Raw genomic sequence first — 19211 nt, 5'->3', positions numbered from 1 at the left:
AGCTATTGTGGGCATGTGGCACCAAGAGAAGCGGTAGGGGTAGGGTTTTCATTCATTCACTCATTCACTCATTCATTTATTCAAGCATTCTTTCAATAAATACTTATTCAACTTTTTTTTTTTTTTTTTTTTGAGACAGAATCTCACTCTGTCACCCAGGCTGGAGTGTAGTGTCACAATTTCGGCTCAGTGCAACCTACGCCTTCCAGGTTTAAGTGATTTTCCTGCCTCAGCCTCCCAAGTAGCTGGGATTACAGATATGTGCCACCACGCCCAGCTAATATTTGTATTTTTAGTAGAAACGAGGTTTCACCATGTTGGCCAGGCTGGTCTCAAACTCCTGACCTCATGTGATTTGCCTGCCTCAGCCTCCCAAAGTGCTGGGATTACAGGCATGAGCCACCACATCTGGCCTATTCAGCTTTTTAAACTGCACAGTACTGTGCAAACACTTAAGGAGAACGATGAGATAAAAATGCTGCGGGGAAAAGGAAGATATATGTTCAGGTTCTTTAATAAGAACAGCTAAAATTTAGCTATTAAATATTTATTAGCTATGAAACCGTATTAGTTTCCTGTGGTGGCTATAACAAATTACTCCAAAATCAACCACTTAAAACAACAGAAATTTATTGTCTCAGAGTCCTGGAGGCCAGAAGTCTAAATTCAAGGTGTTGGCTGGGCCCTGCTCCCTCCAGAAGCAGAGGGAGGAATCCTTTCTTGCCTTTTCCAACTTCCATTGGCTGGTGGCATTTTTTGGTTTGTGGCTGCCTCACTGCCATCTCTGCCCCAATCTTCACACCGTCTTCTCCTTTGTCCTTTGTAACTCTCTTATGAGGACACTTTTCACTGAATTTAGGCCCACCTAGATCATCCAGGATGAGTGCTTCATCTCAAGATACTTAATTACATCTGCAAAAGTCTCTTCCCAAATAAGGTAACATTCACAGATTTCAGAAATTAGGACACAGACATATCTTCTTGAAGGCTATCATTCAACCCATTATAAGCCCTTTCCATGTGCCAGGCATTGTCCTAAGCATCTTATATGTATCAACTCATCGGACTCAAAACAAACCAATGAGATAGGTTATGAATTTGGTCCCCATTGGGAAAATGAAGACACAGAGCCATTGGGTAACTTGGATAATTGGGTAACTAAGGATAATTGGACTTGAATGGAGAGCTTGTATTGAGGGATCATGAGAGAGAACTTTGGATAGACAAGTTAAGGTCACATGTGGAATATTTTAAACACCTGAATAAAATATTGTACTTTATTCTTCAGGTAATGGGCAGGTACTGGGAGTTCTTGAGCAAGAGTAGCATGTGAATATTGATGCATGAGTATATTAATTGGAAAGGACTGTGTAAAATAGATTGAAGAAGAAAGGGGGAATGGAAACCTTATTAGGAAATGCTCACACAATTGCTAAGAATGATGATGTAGGCCTGGACCAGAGAGGTCTGGCTACAGAAACAGAAAGGAATACTTAATAGCTTGTCCCTCTTTTCATCCCAATGTGTGGAGCCAGACTCTTTTTTTCCATTAGACTTATCTCTTCCATCTTCCTATGCTGCATTCCAAGAGGCAACTGAGAGATAAAACAATCTCCATTTGCTCCAGTTTAGCAGGCACAGGTTTTTCCATTAAGGACTGCACTCAAAATTTGGAGACATGTGCATGGGCAGAGTCTAGAAACACAATTCCTTATTGTTTTGATTGTGGTTGCTTCTAAGGCAAAGACACTTTGAGGATAATGTCTCTCTTGATAGTGTCAGCTCTGACTTTATGATGGAGTAACCTATGAAGCCCACATAAAGCATAAGTAAAGTCACTATCAAGTTTTCCCCGGGAATTGGCTGTAGAGACAGCTACGATGATGTTAGATCTTTGCTCTCTTCCTCCAGAATCAGCAGACAGGCAGAAAGAAATGTCTCTATTCTCACTTCCCACCTACACTTCTTGGTGACTACTGCTGGTGCTGCTCCTGCTGCAAGCTGAATATTAAACACGCTTATTCATTTTTAGTCTTTTAGGCTACCTTTGAGGATTTGTTCAGTAATACCTGATGTGAAAGACATTTCCTGTTGAATAATGGAAGGTTTGAGTGCGAGAGACCCCCAGCGGCACTCTGGGTCCTTAGTTACTTGTCAGGCTTCAGGAGCCATTAATGCTAGTCAGAGTAACAATATGTTGTCAAAAACCATAATTATTTTTCTCTAATACAGTGTAAGCAAAACCTGAAATGCTTATCTGCACCTGGAATTTGATTGGTTTTTAAAAAGTGCTTTCCCACATGAATAAGACATTTGATTTCATTTAAAAATTAAATTAGGCCGGGCGCGGTGGCTCAAGCCTGTAATCCCAGCACTTTGGGAGGCCGAGACGGGCAGATCATGAGGTCAGGAGATCAAGACCATCCTGGCTAACACAGTGAAACCCCGTCTCTACTAAAAAATACAAAAATCTAGCCGGGCCAGGTGGTGGGCGCCTGTAGTCCCAGCTACTCGGAGGCTGAGGCAGGAGAATGGCGTAAACCCAGGAGGCGGAGCTTGCTGTGAGCTGAGATCCGGCCACTGCACTCCCGCCCGGGCGACAGAGGGAGACTCCGTCTCAAAAAAAAAAAAAATAAATAAAAATAAAAAAATAAATAAATAAAATAAATAAATAAAAATTAAATTAAAAAATTTAATATAGAAGTTACAAAAAGCCGAGAGTGGTGGCGTGCGCCTGTAATCCCAGCTGTCAGGACGCTGAGGCAGGAGAATCGCTTGAACCCGGGAGGCAGAGGCTGCAGTGAGCCGAGATGGCACCACTGTACTCCAGCCTGCATGATAGAGTGAGACTCAGTTTCTTTTTTTTTTTTTTTTTTGAGGCGGAGTCTCGCTCTGTCGCCCGGACTGGAGTGCAGTGGCCGGATCTCAGCTCACTGCAAGCTCCGCCTCCCGGGTTTACGCCATTCTCCTGCCTCAGCCTCCCGAGTAGCTGGGACTACAGGCGCCCGCCACCTCGCCCGGCTAGTTTTTGTGTTTTTAGTAGAGATGGGGTTTCACCGTGTTAGTCAGGATGGTCTCGATCTCCTGACCTCGTGATCCGCCCGTCTCGGCCTCCCAAAGTGCTGGGATTACAGGCTTGAGCCACCGCGCCCGGCCTGACTCAGTTTCAAAAAAAAAATTATTATAGAAGTGATGTCTGTTCATTTGAAAATAAAATTCAAAGTATGGCAGATGAATACAAAATAAAAAGTAAAATAGGCCAGGCGCAGTGTTTCACGCCTGTAATCCCAGCACTTAGGAAGGCTGAGGCTGGTGGATCGCTTGAGGTCAGGAGTTCAAGACTGGCCTGGCCAACATGGTAAAACCCTGTCTCTACTCAAAACACAAAAATTAGCCAGGTGTGGTGGTGCACGCCTGTAATTCCAGCTACTTGGGAGGCTGAGGCAGGAGAATGGCTTGAACCTGGAAGGTGGAGGTTGCAGTGAGCTGAGATCCCACCACTGTACTCTAGCCTGGGCGTAAAGTGAGACTCTGTCTCAAAAAAAAAAAAAGGTAAAATTAATAAATTATTAAGTGTGAGGATACTTTTTAAAAATATTTTTTATATGAGCTCCAGATAATATCCTCTCTCCAGAGTTAAAAAGTGTAGGCTTATAATGCCTGGGTACTCAAAATGTGTTCTAGGTGCCATCTACATGGGCATCGCCTAGCAGCTTGTTAGAAATGCAAGCTCAGGTCCCACTGCTGGCCTATTGAAACAGAATCTGCATTTTCATGAGTTCCCAGGTGATTTGTGTGCACATTCAAGTACCAGAAGTATCAAACTCACAAACTGAGGGGACAGTATTTTTACTAACACTAGCCCTTTGAAAGACATTCAGGTTGTTAAAGAATTGAAAGTAAAAAATAGATAAAAGTGGGAGGCAGAAAAATTAACTAATTCTTCCTACAGAACTATCTGTGAATGGGACCCAATTTTGGAACACATCACTAGAGAATCAGAACTTGGAGTGACCTGTTAAAGAGGTGTCACTCACAAGTAGGCCACCTCCCCTTGGTCCTTATAGTAATTACAAATAAGAAAATCATAGCACTAGAAACTTTTAGAACTGAGATGAATGGTAGAATTTGTAGTAGTTGGTGCACATGAGGTCTCGAGCCTCTGACTGGGTTCATTTCCCCCAAATTTGGGTATGAAATTAAAAATAAAAATGTTGGCTGGGTGTGATGACTCATGCCTGTAATCCCAGCACTTTGGGAGGCCAAGGCGGGTGGATCACCTGAGGTCGGGAGTTCAAGACCAGCCTGGCCAACATGGTGAAACCCCGTCTCTACTAAAAATATAAAAAATTAGCCTGGCGTGATGGTACACACCTGTAATCCCAGCTGCTCGGGAGGCTGAGGCAGGAGAATCTCTTGAACCCTGGAGGCGAAGGTTGCAGAGAGCCAAGATCACACCACTGCACTCCAGGCTGGGCAAGAGAGAGAGGCTCTGCCTCAACAACAACAACAAAAAAGTTGCAGGTGCAGTTAGGGCCTTGTGTTGACAAGCTGTAGGGTCTTGAGCAAATTCCTTAACTTCTTGGGGTGTCAGTCCTTAATCTGTATCATCAGGAAGCTCAGGCAAGTGTTCTGAAAACTGTATGGGAACCTGGAATATTATCATGGCAGATTTCAAGGGTGAGTCCCAGTTTCATCCAATAATTGCATGTTGTATGAGATAATATCACAAGAGAGGGGCGGTAGTCTGCTTGAAGTAAACAAAAAGTTGCCGGGCGCGGTGGCTCAAGCCTGTAATCCCAGCACTTTGGGAGGCCGAGGCGGGTGGATCACGAGGTCAGGAGATCAAGACCATCCTGGCTAACATGGTGAAACCCCGTCTCTACTAAAAATACAAAAAACTAGCCGGGCGAGGTGGCGGGGGGCGCCTGTAGTCCCAGCTACTCGGAGGCTGAGGCAGGAGAATGGCGTAAACCTGGGAGGCGGAGCTTGCAGTGAGCTGAGATCTGGCCACTGCACTCCAGCCTGGGCGACACAGCGAGACTCCGTCTCAAAAAAAAAAAAAAAAAAAAAGAAAAAGAAAAAGTTAACTAACTAAAGAATGTGCCATGATGTTTTCTACACTGTCCAGAGGAAACAGAGCCTCTGTCTCTGGTGTTCTAGTATAGATAGGAGATCATGGAGTTTCAATAAGAACCTCTGGAATGAATGTATGAAATACCAAGTTGGTGGGAGCAGTGACTCACACCTGTAATCCCAGCACTTTGGGAGGCCAAGGTGGGTGGATCTCCTGAGGTCAGGAGTTCAAGACCAGCCTGGCCAACATGGCGAAACCCCCGTCCCTACTAAAAAAAAAGAAAAAGAAAAAAAAAAAGAAATACTAAGTTGGGAAAGGTAAATTTATCAACATTCATTCATTCAACAAGTATTTACTGAGTACCCTCCATGTGCCAAGCTGCTAAGGACACAATGCTGAGCAAATGTACACACTGTCCTTGCCCTCACAGAGCTTACAATCCAATCAAATACTTGGTTTAATGTAAAATTGCATCTTTGCTAAATGCTACAAAAGAGCCGGGCAATGAACTGAGAGAACTTGCTCTAGAACCATCTGCCCTGGTCAGGGGAATCAGGGAAGACTTCCTGAGGAAGTGACCCTTGAGCTGACAGCTGAAGAACGAGCAAGAATTAATGTGGGGATGAAGGCCGGAAACAGTGTCCCGGGGTGAGAACACTGTGTACACAGGCCTTTTGGCAGGAGGGAGTGTGTGGATTCATGGTGATCAGAAAGGCCAGTCCCCAGTTTCTCTGGTGGAGTGACATCATGAGGCTGGGGATGGCAGACAGAGCCAGATCAGATCTGGTCCGGCCCTGTGCCCCCAAGTTTGGTTCTCCTTCTCCTAGCATTGGGAGGCCACTGCAAAATCTCAGCTGTGATGGCGTGGGGGTGGTGGAGGATGTGTATTTTTCAAGGACTAGATCTGGATTTCAAAAAGATCACTCTGGCAATAAAATGGAGTATAACTCAGGAACAGGAGGGCAGAGTGGCTGTTTGGAGAAAGGCAGGATACTTTTACAGTCTAGAAGAGAGCCTGGAAATGCTCCCTTCCACAGAAGGTCCAGCTCCTGCAGCCTAGTTCTGTCCTCATGCAACCTTCCTTCCATGAGGTCTTGCCTACCAAGAGGGAAGGAGGAAGGACCTGCGCAATGAGCTTTCCCCCCAGACAGAGGAAGTGAACAAACTGGGAGTCCAGCTAGCAAATAAGTCCTTTCTGAGTCCATATGAATGAGTTTGCCTGGGTGAAATAATTAAAAAGTAGTTTCTGAATTTGCAAGTTGAAAACTCAGCCCTGGATTCTTGGTGACCCCAAGTACAGGAGGCCTGAAAGGCCCTGTCTGAGAATATTCACTAGGCAGCTCCATCTCCTGTACTCACCTTTTAACTCCAGTTAAGAAGCTATCATGTACACCCCCTCACTGAAAAGATGTGGAAAATGAGGCCCAGAGAGGTTTAGCAACTTGTCCAACATAACACAGTAAGTTTTAAGGGCCATTCCCCAAACTATCATCCTAAAACTCATTAGGTGTGTGATCCTTTCAAAATGCTCTACTGGCCGGCATCTTTAGGGATGAGTAATGGAGAGAGTCATAAAAACATACTTTTAAATTAAATTTTTTTTTCAATACATTGTTCATTTTTTTCAATACATTCAATACATTTTCAATACATTGAAAAAATACATTTTTTTCAATACATTTTTTTCGGTACATTGTACTTTAATTACCATCTCCAGCCCCAAGAGTAGAAGGGCTAAAGAAAGAATGGGCATTCAGTCTAAAGTCTTAACACCGACTACCTGAGCCTTCAACAGTTTCTGGTATTAATATTACATAGCACTGCACCCAAGATATTCACACAAGCTTTTAATGAGTGCTTCTGTATAGATAGCAGTGCCTTTATTTCTAGATTGAATTTCCAGGCATGACTGGAGAACTTAGACCCAGTTTTCAGCCTCCAAGAAAAATAAGTTCCTTTTGCTGCTAGCCCTCATCTGCTATTCTTTTTTTTTTTTTTTGAGATGGAGTTTTGTTCTTGTTGCCCAGGATGGAATGAATGCAATGGTGCTGTCTCAGCTCACTGCAACCTCTGCCTCCCTGATTCAAGCGATTCTCCTGCCTCAGCCTCCCAAGTAGCTGGTTTTACAGGCACGCACCACCATGCCTGGCTAATTTTTGTATTTTTAGTAGAAACGGGGTTTCACCATGTTGGCCAGGGTGGTCTCGAACTCCTGACCTCAGGTGATCCACCAGCCTAGGCCTCCCAAAGTGCTGGGATTACAGGTGTGAACCACTGTGCCCGGCTTATTCTTTAAATTAGCAAACAAATATAAAAAGGTCAGTGACTGTTCCCAGTCTCTCACTGTACAATTTCACTCTCTACACTGTTCCTGTTTCCCCTTTGCTTCTACGTGGTTTTCCTGCTCTGACCACTTCTTTCATATGGTTTCCCTCATACCTCTGAGACTTCAGTGCTATTTCTGGGCTTTATTGCTGCATTGTCACTTGTTTATTCTTTGTTCCACTGCCTGTTCCTTTGGGAGCAGCTAAAAAATCAAACCTTGGCCCTCATGTTGTTGGTAGAGATTTAACTTCATATTTGTAATAATTATTCATGTACTTTTTGAGAGATGTCCCCACCAGTTTTAAGCTTGAACATTAGAAGTGATTTACTGTCAACCAAAGTCAAATATAACATGGTTTCACATGGTTTTGTTATTTTATCTTTCCAAGCAAGGTACAGCTTTATACACTTATGATTTTTGATAACCAAAATTCAGAAGTATGTTTGTGTTTAGCAGTTTTTACAAGAATCCTACAAGATCTTTTTAAACTTTCATTAAAAGCAAGGAGAGGTCCAGAAGGCTTTGAGATTGCAGTTTGTCTGAAGCACTTGACTTTCATTCAAATTGGCAGTCTCTTTTCCAAAAAGAGCATTATTCTCTCATCTTTAAAGTATGCTGGGTTTAGTCAGTTTGGATACTAAGCAAGTTATCAGAAGATTTCTCAAACATTAAGAAGAGAAAGCCAAGCCGTCTTACTCAACTCAGGGCCACAGCCTCCAGGGGTGTTGGTGAATAACAGTGTGGTGTCCCTTCATTTTAATCTATTCCTGCCTGTGTTGACACTCTACTAGGACAACCAGATGAAAAGGGAAAAAACTCGAGTTGAGGTACCAAAGTCTTTTGCCTATACAATGCTAGAGGGAAACAAAGTTTGACTGAAGTGTTCTGCTGTGTGGTAAATATTACTCTCTCCAGAGAACGTGATTATAACTTCTCTACAACCTGGAAAATGTACTCCCTGCCCCCTCCGCCCTGCCCCAACCACCCACCGGGAGGGAATAAAGCACATTGTCTGGGAAATGGCTGAAATGCCGGCACAAAGTAGGTTTTCAGAAGTGGCTATGAGATGAGCCTATTTTAAAATCTCCTAATTTAGTCTGTTTAGTTATTGAAGGATTGCTATTGTGTTTTCAAAGCAAACTTTTACATCTTGCAAATCCCTGACTTTTACATCTCCTTATGGGTTCTTCTTTGGGTATCAAATCCTCACATTTGGAGGAATATATTTTTTAAATAAAGCGGAGCACAGCAGCCCTCAGTAGAAAGCAAAATGGCCTTCCAACTGCCTCTAGGCCATTTCCATGAGGATATCTTGACCCATAAGTGGCTCCCCAATTTCTATATATGAGGGGCTAGTTGATAGGATGTTTGAAGCTGTGTTTACATATGTTCAGAAAAATGTCACGTGCCCATATCAAAGGAGAGGAAGTTATGGAAGTCCTAAACCCATTAATCCACCCTTTGACACTGCCCAAACCCAGACTTCACTTCAAATTAAGCACATTAAAAATGGAGTTCATATTTTCTCCTAAAAATCAGCTTCTTGGCCTCCCTTCCCAACTTCCTCACCTGTTTAAGGTAGTATTTTCCCTGTCAGGTTAGAAACATTGTAACTATCTTTGTTCTCCTATCTAGCTTTCTCCTTCCCACTACCCAATCAATCATCAAATTCTATCATTTTTTTCTTTATAATGTCTTGGAAATTTTCCTCCATTCTTTATATTCCAGCAAAACAGAAACAGAAGGTGAGGATCCAGCTCTCCAGTCTGGATGGGGAGACCTGAAACACACCACATACAAGTGAAAAAAATTTTATAGGAATTACAAGAATACCAAAACAATACAAAATAATAGCTCCAAACAAGCCTTGTATACACATCTCCAGGCAATGGCTGGCACTGCATTTGTCCAGCAGCAATCTAGGGCAGTGGGGGGGTCCTTCTGCTGCCCAGAGGCTGTGGTGAGGCCTCTCTGGTCCAGCTTAAGCCACTCTGATTCCAGCCACCACCCCACCTTAGATGGGAAAGCTGTTCCTTTCCAGATCAACTCATCTCCACCCACAACACGGTGCTTATGTATTCAGTCTAAAACAGTTAGCACAATTTATCAAGAGTATTCCATCGTAATTTTAAAATGTCACGTTTATATTTTACCTCCACCTGGACAGAAGCTAGTTCTTTTGTATTCTTACTGCCCCTCCCCCTCCCCATAGCAACCAGCACAAGATTCCGCCGTGTGTAGTCTATAAATAAATGTTAAATCATAGAGCCTTAGAATTTTGGAGTCAGACAGGGATCTTCTGAGTTGCATTTGTCCAATCCTTTATAGATGGGGAAACAGGTCTAGAGAGATTAGGTGACTTGCTCAAAGCCACACAGCTGGCTATTGACAGGGCAAAGAGCAGAGCCCAGGTTTCTCCTGCCTGAAGTCTGTACCCTAAACTGTCCTTAGATAATCAATCAGTGGCAGAGACACCTGAGTTCACACAAGGTCTCCAGGGGTTGATGACGATAGAAGAAACTGGCTTTCCCGAAACATGTACAAAGATTCGGTCCACGCCCCTAGCAGACCTTCGGGAGGACTAACTCCTCAGCTCGGCGTCCAGCAGAGTCCCAAGTTACGGCCGCACTCGTTTATGCGTCTGTCGGCCTCCTCCGACAGGACCGAGTACTCGAGGGCCTCGCGCGCAGGGGCTCTCCTCCGGCCCCTCCCCCGCCGCCGAACTGTCACACAGCCGCCGCGCGGCCCGCCCCCACGTGGACTCGGCTCGGAGGATCAAAGTCTGTTTGCAACCCGGCCCCCGCAGGTGTGCTGGGAGCTGCGATGGTCCGCAGCGCAGAAGCCAGGACTCGGCCACACCCGAGGGGACCCGGCCGGCCCCTCCCCCTCCCGCTGCACGCGGCCCGCGCCCCCAATTCGCCCGCCGCTGCACCCGGCCACGGGCCCCCGGCCCACGCCCGGCTTCGGGAGGAAAAGGCCCCGCCCCCATCTGTTGAAGCCGCGACCCCGCCCCCTTCCCGCCCCTCCGAGGCTACAACCATTAGTGAGCGTGGCTGGGCGGGACGCCGAGGCTGTCGTGAGGGGGCCCTGACCAATGGGGAAGCGTGCCGGGCCTGGTGGGCGGGGCGTCAAGGCCTTGTCACGCTCGGGTCCGTGTGAAAACGGGGGTTCCGAGTGCAAAGCAAAGTTTTTTTGTAAACCGTCTGCAAAGGCGGGGGGGCGAAGAAGGCGCCCGAGACCGGGCCGAGTGCAGCTGCCGTGGCCGCCGTCGCTTCTGTAGCTCCTTAGCCATCCGCTCCTCAGTCCAGCCGCCGCGGAGGAGACCAGCAAGCAGAGCCCTCAGATGCTCGGAGCTTTCTCGGCGCGAAGCTGCCAGTTGCCCTCGCCTGCCGCCCTCGCCCGCCGCCCTCCTGCTCCTGCTCCGGCTCCGACTCTTGGTACCCCGCTCCGGGAGCCCAGCTCCCCGCCACCGCCGCCGCCTGGGTGTGGGGGCTGCTGGGGCTAAGCCGGGCCTCGGCGCCGGCTGTGAGGACGGACGCCTGAGGAGCTGCGCGGCGCCGCGCCGCCGGCTGGCGGAGGACGCCCACAGGCGCGGGGCTCGGCGGCTTGACCTGGGCTTGTCCCCGTGCGGCCGCGGGGGCCCCTCAGCGGTTTCCTGAACGGCCCGACTCGGGCGCTCCTCCGTGTCGCGGTCGCCTACCCTCCGCCCCCCGCCAACGCCGCCGCCACACCAGTCTCCGGGCCGGGCTCGGCGGGCCCCGCAGCCGCAGCCATGGGGTGCTGGGGTCGGAACCGGGGCCGGCTGCTGTGCATGCTGGCGCTGACCTTCATGTTCATGGTGCTGGAGGTGGTGGTGAGCCGGGTGACCTCGTCGCTGGCGATGCTCTCCGACTCCTTCCACATGCTGTCGGACGTGCTGGCGCTGGTGGTGGCGCTGGTGGCCGAGCGCTTCGCCCGGCGGACCCACGCCACCCAGAAGAACACGTTCGGCTGGATCCGAGCCGAGGTGATGGGGGCTCTGGTGAACGCCATCTTCCTGACCGGCCTCTGCTTCGCCATCCTGCTGGAGGCCATCGAGCGCTTCGTCGAGCCGCACGAGATGCAGCAGCCGCTGGTGGTCCTTGGGGTCGGCGTGGCCGGGCTGCTGGTCAACGTGCTGGGGCTCTGCCTCTTCCACCATCACAGCGGCTTCAGCCAGGACTCCGGCCACGGTCACTCGCACGGGGGTCACGGCCACGGCCACGGCCTCCCCAAGGGGCCTCGCGTTAAGAGCAGCCGCCCCGGGAGCAGCGACATCAACGTGGCCCCGGGCGAGCAGGGTCCCGACCAGGAGGAGACCAACACCCTGGTGGCCAATACCAGCAACTCCAACGGGCTGAAACTGGACCCCGCAGGTGAGCCGGGAAAGTCGCTGCCTCAGGTGGTTGGGTTTGGGGAGCCCAGAGCCTCGCTTGGCCTTTGGCGGGGTGGCCCGCACGCCCCCTGCTGCCCGAGCGGGCCTGCGCCGCGCCGCCCCTGCCTGCTCCCTCCCCGTCCTGCACACGCCCCGCTGCTTCAGGAAATCAGAACCCCCTCAGCCGGGTGCAAGGAGCCGGGGACGCGTCTGGCATATTTGTAGGTGGGGCCTGTGGGTCAGACCCTAAGGAAAAGGGTCAGGAGGTGACCATCATCCCGCTGCAGTCCACACTCGCACTTGGCTGTCTTTACAGACTGCAGCAACTTTGCTGGAGACTTGTTTGGTTATGGTTATAACAGAATCAGAAATGCTTCCCAGTTCAATTTCTTGGCCCTCTTGGGAAACGGAGAGAATCCCCAATTTGTCCCCGGTTGTTGGGTGCTGGAAACCTTGCTCTGCCAGAGTAGTTCTTATGCCCATTGAGCTCCGTTTGATAATATGCGTTAGAGTATGTAAACCCTGGTTAAAGGTTTCTTTTATGAACAGCAGTGTATGCTTCAGCTAATTGATCCCTAATCTTGGAAATCATAGATTTAGGACCTGTCTGGGCATGTTTAACATTTTCTTAGGACTTTTCATAATCGTACTGAACTAAAAGTGATGGTAATTTATTCATCTTATATTTTGAGTGGATGCTTTTTATATTTAACATTAAGTACTCTTGAAGGAAATTTGGAAAATAAATGTTGAAAGAAAGGAGATGGAAATGACTCAACCAATGTCCTACTACCCAGGCTCAATGGTGCTTAACAATTTGGTCTTATTTCCTTCACTTAAAACGTTTATTTACCTTGTATCATTATAAATATTCCTACATAATTTTCCTTTCCGAGTGCAGAATATCAAGTTAGTGAAAGTTGTACATTAGACAGATTTAATAAGTAATTGGTTTTCCTCTCACTCCACTCGGCAAGGTGTTATTCCAAAGAAAATTAAGTTTCTCTGGTGTGTAATTTCTTGAAAAGATCAATACTTTTGATTTAAAAGTAGGGGAGGTAGTCATTTAGTTTCAATTTTTCTAATAATCTCTGTGATTATTGATTTATATTGTTGATTTGTCAGTTTTTAAACCGCCTCTACCAAGAAACTTTTGTATTCATAATAAAAGTTTAAAAGTTAAAATTGGTTTTATTCTTAAGCAATCGGCCTCAGTGACAAAGAATGACTAGAGAGTGCCCGAGTATCAAATCAGGTATTTTGTATTAGTAGACTTATTCCTAGCTACATTTAATTTTGGTGTTAGCACTCAATTTTATGTTTTCCTTTGTATATGCCATAAAGTATAGCAGAATGTTTGCAAGACTCCACTCCCATAGAAAAGATACACTCTTTTGGAGAGGAGGAGGCAGGAGAGTGGTTAGGAGGGTGAAGAATCCGTATCACAATTACTTAATTTAGCCCTGGTCATTATGTCCTGGCTCATTCCCAGAATGTCAATTTATATTAAATTGCTTTGGGCACATTTTTTAAATTGTACTTTGTGAAAAAATTTTCACCTTCACCACTTAAAAAGAATTAGATGAGGATGTTTATATAAACACTTTAAATGTATTTGCAATAAAATTTTTATTTCTTTGTAGACCCAGAAAAACCCAGAAGTGGTGATACAGTGGAAGTACAAGTGAATGGAAATCTTATCAGAGAGCCTGACCATGTGGAACTGGAAGAAGATAGGGCTGGACAACTTAACATGCGTGGAGTTTTTCTGCATGTCCTTGGAGATGCCTTGGGTTCAGTGATTGTAGTAGTAAATGCTTTAGTCTTTTACTTTTCTTGGAAAGGTTGTTCTGAAGGGGATTTTTGTGTGAACCCATGTTTCCCTGACCCCTGCAAAGCATTTGTAGAAATAATTAATAGTACTCATGCATCAGTTTATGAGGCTGGTCCTTGTTGGGTGCTATATTTAGATCCAACTCTTTGTGTTGTAATGGTTTGTATACTTCTTTACACAACCTATCCATTACTTAAGGAATCTGCTCTTATTCTTCTACAAACTGTTCCTAAACAAATTGATATCAGAAATTTGATAAAAGAACTTCGAAATGTTGAAGGAGTTGAGGAAGTTCATGAATTACATGTTTGGCAGCTTGCTGGAAGCAGAATCATTGCCACTGCTCACATAAAATGTGAAGATCCAACATCATACATGGAGGTGGCTAAAACCATTAAAGACGTTTTTCATAATCACGGAATTCATGCTACTACCATTCAGCCTGAATTTGCTAGTGTAGGCTCTAAATCAAGTGTAGTCCCGTGTGAACTTGCCTGCAGAACTCAGTGTGCTTTGAAGCAATGTTGTGGGACACTGCCACAAGCCCATTCTGGAAAGGATGCAGAAAAGACCCCAACAGTTAGCATTTCTTGTTTAGAACTTAGTAACAATCTAGAGAAGAAGCCCAGGAGGACTAAAGCTGAAAACATCCCTGCTGTTGTGATAGAGATTAAAAACATGCCAAACAAACAACCTGAATCATCTTTGTGAGTCTTGAAAAAGATGTGATATTTGACTTTTGCTTTAAACTGCAAGAGGAAAAAGACTCCATTGAAATTCTAAGTTTGCCAAGTAGTGTAATTGAAGTCCTTGTCTGGTCACACAGTTTAATTCTATTTTTGTAAGAACATAATGGGACTGCATAACAGAGTTCTATATTACAACTTTGTGATTATTAGTACAGAGTACAGCTATGCTGTGACTGTTTTGGAAAGCCAGTTTTAACACTATGTTACATTTTTGTTTAAAGTAAGTTAAACCTTATATAACATAATGACATTTGATTTCTGGATTTTTCCCATGATAAAAATTAGGGGGATAAATAAAATTGTTACTGGAATTTCTCTGCTTTTCTTTTCCCCCAGTGTTACACTTTCTTAGAATCATAACTGATAGAACTTTAAAATCATCAACAGTTTGTTTCCTTTGACATTTTAGGTAATATTGCCCTTTGAGATCATTACATAGCATAATGGCAGCGTATTTTAAGAGTGACTCATGGCTATTAGTAGGTAGTAAGATCAGTTACTATCCTGTATTCTGTATTGCTGACTATTAAACAGTAAGATAATTAACAAATTGAACTACAGTTTACACACAATAGGGCAAACGGGGTAGTAAGAGCAGGGAAGAAAGTTTACCAAACTAAATATTTAGGTTATTGTATGATAATATTGAGACTACATTTCTAAATTATTTTGAGAATTTCAACTTTTTATTCTACCAAAGTTAATCTGAAACTTGGACATGTTCACCAGCATTACTTTCTTTGAAAGATTGGTATAAAAACATTGAGCTGCAAGTTTACTCACAAAATGTATAAGTATTTTTAAGGATGTTGACACCTAATAATTACATGCTAAATGCAAACTATTAATGTAATCTTTTAAACCGGGTGTTTGAAAAGAAATTTTCAAAGTCATCTCATGATAACCAATCATGAATGGATTTAAATGGAGCTTTTTGAGCACAACCAGCAATGCTTGTGCTTTCTAAGAGCCACTGAATTGAGAGAAGAAAACCAGAAGGTTAATGCAGTTTGGATATTAAATTCTTAGAGAGCAAAATTAATAATTAAAGCAAAATTAATTAAGATTTTGTAAGTCATTCTGTCTTCACATACTCAGATCTTCCAATAGTGGCTTATTTTGCAAGATGCCACAATATCTACACAGAAAATTATTTGTGGCTATTTCATTATTGCTATAGATTTCAAATCCAACACAAATATTATTTAAGGGTGTTTAAGTTATATTTTTCTTGATAGAGGGTATACTTTGTGACGAAATTAGATTTTTGTCCTTGAAAGGATGAATATTAGTATCAGTTATGTATAGCTCTATTTTTCTAGAAACAAGGTATTCTGACTACTTAACTTTTATAGCTGACTACTTTTGGGATGGCTATGTTTTGGGATTTAAAATAGTTCATTGTTTAATGGGTTGTAAGAGGGGAAAGTGTTAGGATTTGCCAGTTACTTTTTAAAGGGATAATCTTTTGTGGTGTGTGTTTTTCCTAGTATAAGCCTATTGCTGGCAATGGGCCTATTTAAGAACAGCTGATGTTTTCCAATGAAAATATGGTAATTTTAGGAACACAGTTTGTAAGTTCACATTTACTATAATGGGCCAAAACCATAACCTGCCAGTTTGCAATACATCTTGATCTTTTAATATTCTTATCTGATATTGTGTAATTCAATTCCTAAACTGATAGTTACCATGGATTTTGCGAAAAGGCTGGGAGTTTTTTTTTTAAACATAAAATTGAGGGATCTCATCTGGGCGAACAAGAAGAGAAAGCTGTGAATTGTACTGTATCATGTACATTCCTGATTTAATATTTTACAGAACATTTTATTCAGATATCAATTTGTTATATAAACATTTCAGCAATGATACAAAAATAACTGATAAAATATATTACATTCAATGAGGTTTTCTTTACAAATGCTCTACTCGAGGTCTGTGTCTTAAAGATGGTATAACGCCTAAGTGTAAGACATCAACTGAATGAGGATTTTTAAAAATGGTATATAAGCATGGGACAAGGGCTATGTTTATTTTTCAAAAGTGCTTTGAAGATAACAGCCTTTAGGTTTTAGTTATTTCACTTTTCATAATTTTTAAGTAGCTTATATATAACGGTGGTACCATAGGATTTTCTTTTTTCAATTGACTGTCAGCAAAAACAGTGGGCACTGACTCAACCTTCTGAGTTGTAGCGGAGAATTATTTATTTCTTTACAATGCACTTTCTAACCCATTTTAGCTATATTAGCATTATCTTTAAAAAAAAAAAAAGACATGCTTTTGTATTTAAATATTGTAGGATTTAAGTGTCTTTCTCAAAATAGCTTATTCCTTTCTGAAAGAAACTGAGGGAAGTACTCTGAATTATTAGGAGACTTAAACCCAGTATTTAAATATGCTATTTTATAACACTGCATCAGTTTTAGGAGTTGCATCTCTCCTGCTGGCTCTTTTATATTTGAGCAAGATCAGTATAGAATATGTGTTTAGAAACTTGTCTGTTGTCTCAGTTTAGTGAAAAGGAGGTGCTGCATGTGCCTGAATTAAAACCAAGAAATTTTTCCAAGCCAAATGCAGCCTTAGTGATGAGAGATTTAATTCTCCATTGTCACCTTTTAGCTTTTATGATTGCTTAGTTTTTTCTGAAGGATGTCTGCATTGTAAAACTATGGACTAGAACCTAAAAAACAGAATCCTCAAAAACTTTGCTATATGTGTTTTAACATTTTAGAGAACAGTATGTTGAATAACTAAGGTATGTAACTTGAATAGGAAAAATATCCATCAAATGCACCTTGGAAAATCACAGTAGGTAGAAGGCTATGTTAACCATTCGTGTCTTATTAACATCCTTAAGTTGATTTTGAATTTTTGACAGTTTTGAGGGAAAAGACCTATGGAACCTAATGTGAAGTACTTCGTATGTTAACTGGTGTTGAGTTGAAGATTTTTACTGTGTATAGGCAGATATCATTTGAATGATAAAAATGTCATTAACCTGCTGTCTTAAGATGTTCACACAAATATGGAGAGTAATTCTACAATATAAAAATATTTATTTTAATACTGAGTTTCAGTTAAGTCATAAACAGTGTTAAAACTCTTGGGAAGGTGTAGGGGTTTTTTGTTTGTCATTTTTAAAATTGAAACTGTGTCATACAGTGTTTCATGTCTCTGAAATTGGGATTATAATAGCACTATTTTGATGTAGCTCTACCGATACTATGTGGTAATGCTATTTTGTTTTACTAACAAGCTCTGGAATATTTAGCAGTCATTTTCACTGGCACAAGAGCCTTTTGTATGTAATTTAAACTTTTAAACCAAAAATTTTATGGTCCAGTGTCTTTGGCAAAAAGATGCTGGAGGGAATGTAACATACAATTAATATGTGGTTATATATATATATATATAAAAAGACACAAATTGCCATGTTATGGTTCTGCCTTGAAACAGCACAATGAAGTGTATCAGTATATTCTGTGATTATGAAACTTCCATGTTGTGTTGTTTTGTGTCTGCTGTTGCCTGTCCTTTGGGCCAGATATGGCGCAGTTAAATGCAGTTATCATCTCATTAAATACAGATGCAGATAAAATATCTTTAGTGCTGCAACATTTTACTTTTTTGTATGTTTTAATGACTGTGTGTTATTTTCCAAAGCTGTTCCTACCTCACCATGAGGCTTTATGGATTGTTATGTATTATAAATGTTCTATATGAGACAGACTACTGTGTTTCTTCTCATTTATTAAAAGTTAAGTAGAAAAATAAACTAATTTTAATATCTACTTCATTCGTGCATATGGCCTCCCCTCCTATACTAGGCTTAGTTACATAGAGAGTTGGATTTCAGAAAATTGAAAGAGAAATTGCAGTTTAACGCAAATGTTGCAAGTGTACAGAGTGACTAGGTTACAAGATGGGTGTGGAAGAAAATGTAAGCAAAAATTGTAATTAAAAATTGAAAGGGTAACACTGCAAAGGTTCACTAATATGAAATACTCAGTGACTTTGAATTTTATTATAAGCATTAAGCTTATAGATTATATAGTTATGGTTAACCTGCTTTTGGCACTTGCTATTTTTTATTTATAGGCATAGTTACTAATAAGATTTATTAAATATTTTACACCTGTAAATCATCTAAAATTCTTAACCCAATAGTGTATTATTGTGGTTCTATGAGCCTCAGGACTATCACAAATGTAGACTCATTAAAAAAATTCATTAAAGAACTTGTATTTTGGGCTGTGAGACAACAGTTGAAAAAATCAATTGACAATAAATGGCAGTAGATAAAGGAATTGATCTATATACAGTAGATATTCCAAAGAGGAGGTAAAAAATATTTGGAAAGGATTATGTAGGTTAAAATGGAAAGGAGTAGGGTTTGAGAGGCAAGGAAGCAGGAATAGTGGTATAAAGATAAAGAGTTGGGGGCCTGGGCAGGGTGGCTCATGCCTGTAATCCCAACACTTTGGGAGGCTGTTGTGGGTCAGATCCACTTGAGCTCAGGAGCTCAAGACCAGCCTAGGCAACATGGTAAAACCAGGTCTCTACAAAATAATAATAATACAAAAATTAGCCAGGGCTGGGCATTGTGGCTTACGCCTGTAATCCCAGCACTTTGGGAGGCCGAGGCAGGTGGAGCACCTGAGGCCAGGAGTTTGAGACTAGCCTGACCAACACGCGGAAACCCCATCTCTACTAAAAATACAAAAATTAGCCAGGTGTGGTGATGCACACCTGTAGTCCCAGCTACTCAGGAGGCTGAGGTGGGAGGATCACTAGAGCTGGGGAGATGGAGTTTGCAGTGAGCCGAGATA

At 43.0% G+C, this 19211-nt stretch overlaps 1 protein-coding gene across 1 annotated transcript; it reads left to right on the top strand.

The window, feature by feature from the left end:
- Positions 1-10624: 10624 nt before the first annotated feature.
- On the top strand, positions 10625-18173 carry SLC30A1 (solute carrier family 30 member 1). The gene is made up of 2 exons (XM_033196210.1): positions 10625-11797; positions 13440-18173. Exons 1-2 carry the CDS (start codon positions 11176-11178, stop codon positions 14339-14341), a joined length of 1524 nt encoding a protein of 507 aa, XP_033052101.1. The 5' UTR covers positions 10625-11175; the 3' UTR covers positions 14342-18173.
- Positions 18174-19211: the final 1038 nt, after the last annotated feature.

This window comes from Trachypithecus francoisi, unplaced genomic scaffold (assembly GCF_009764315.1).
Source record: "Trachypithecus francoisi isolate TF-2019V2 unplaced genomic scaffold, Tfra_2.0 Lachesis_group5, whole genome shotgun sequence".
Classification (NCBI taxonomy): Eukaryota; Metazoa; Chordata; class Mammalia; order Primates; family Cercopithecidae; genus Trachypithecus; species Trachypithecus francoisi.
The sequence above is the reverse complement of the archived record's forward strand: the minus strand, read 5'-3'. Positions and strand labels throughout refer to the sequence as shown.

What these genes read in the sequence shown, in the direction of transcription:
- SLC30A1 (XM_033196210.1), top strand. Translation starts at nt 11,176, where the DNA reads ATGGGGTGCTGGGGTCGGAACCGGGGCCGGCTGCTGTGCATGCTGGCG. An exon ending in GCTGAAACTGGACCCCGCAG is followed by an intron (nt 11,798 to 13,439) that starts GTGAGCCGGGAA and finishes ATTTCTTTGTAG; the next exon opens with ACCCAGAAAAACCCAGAAGT.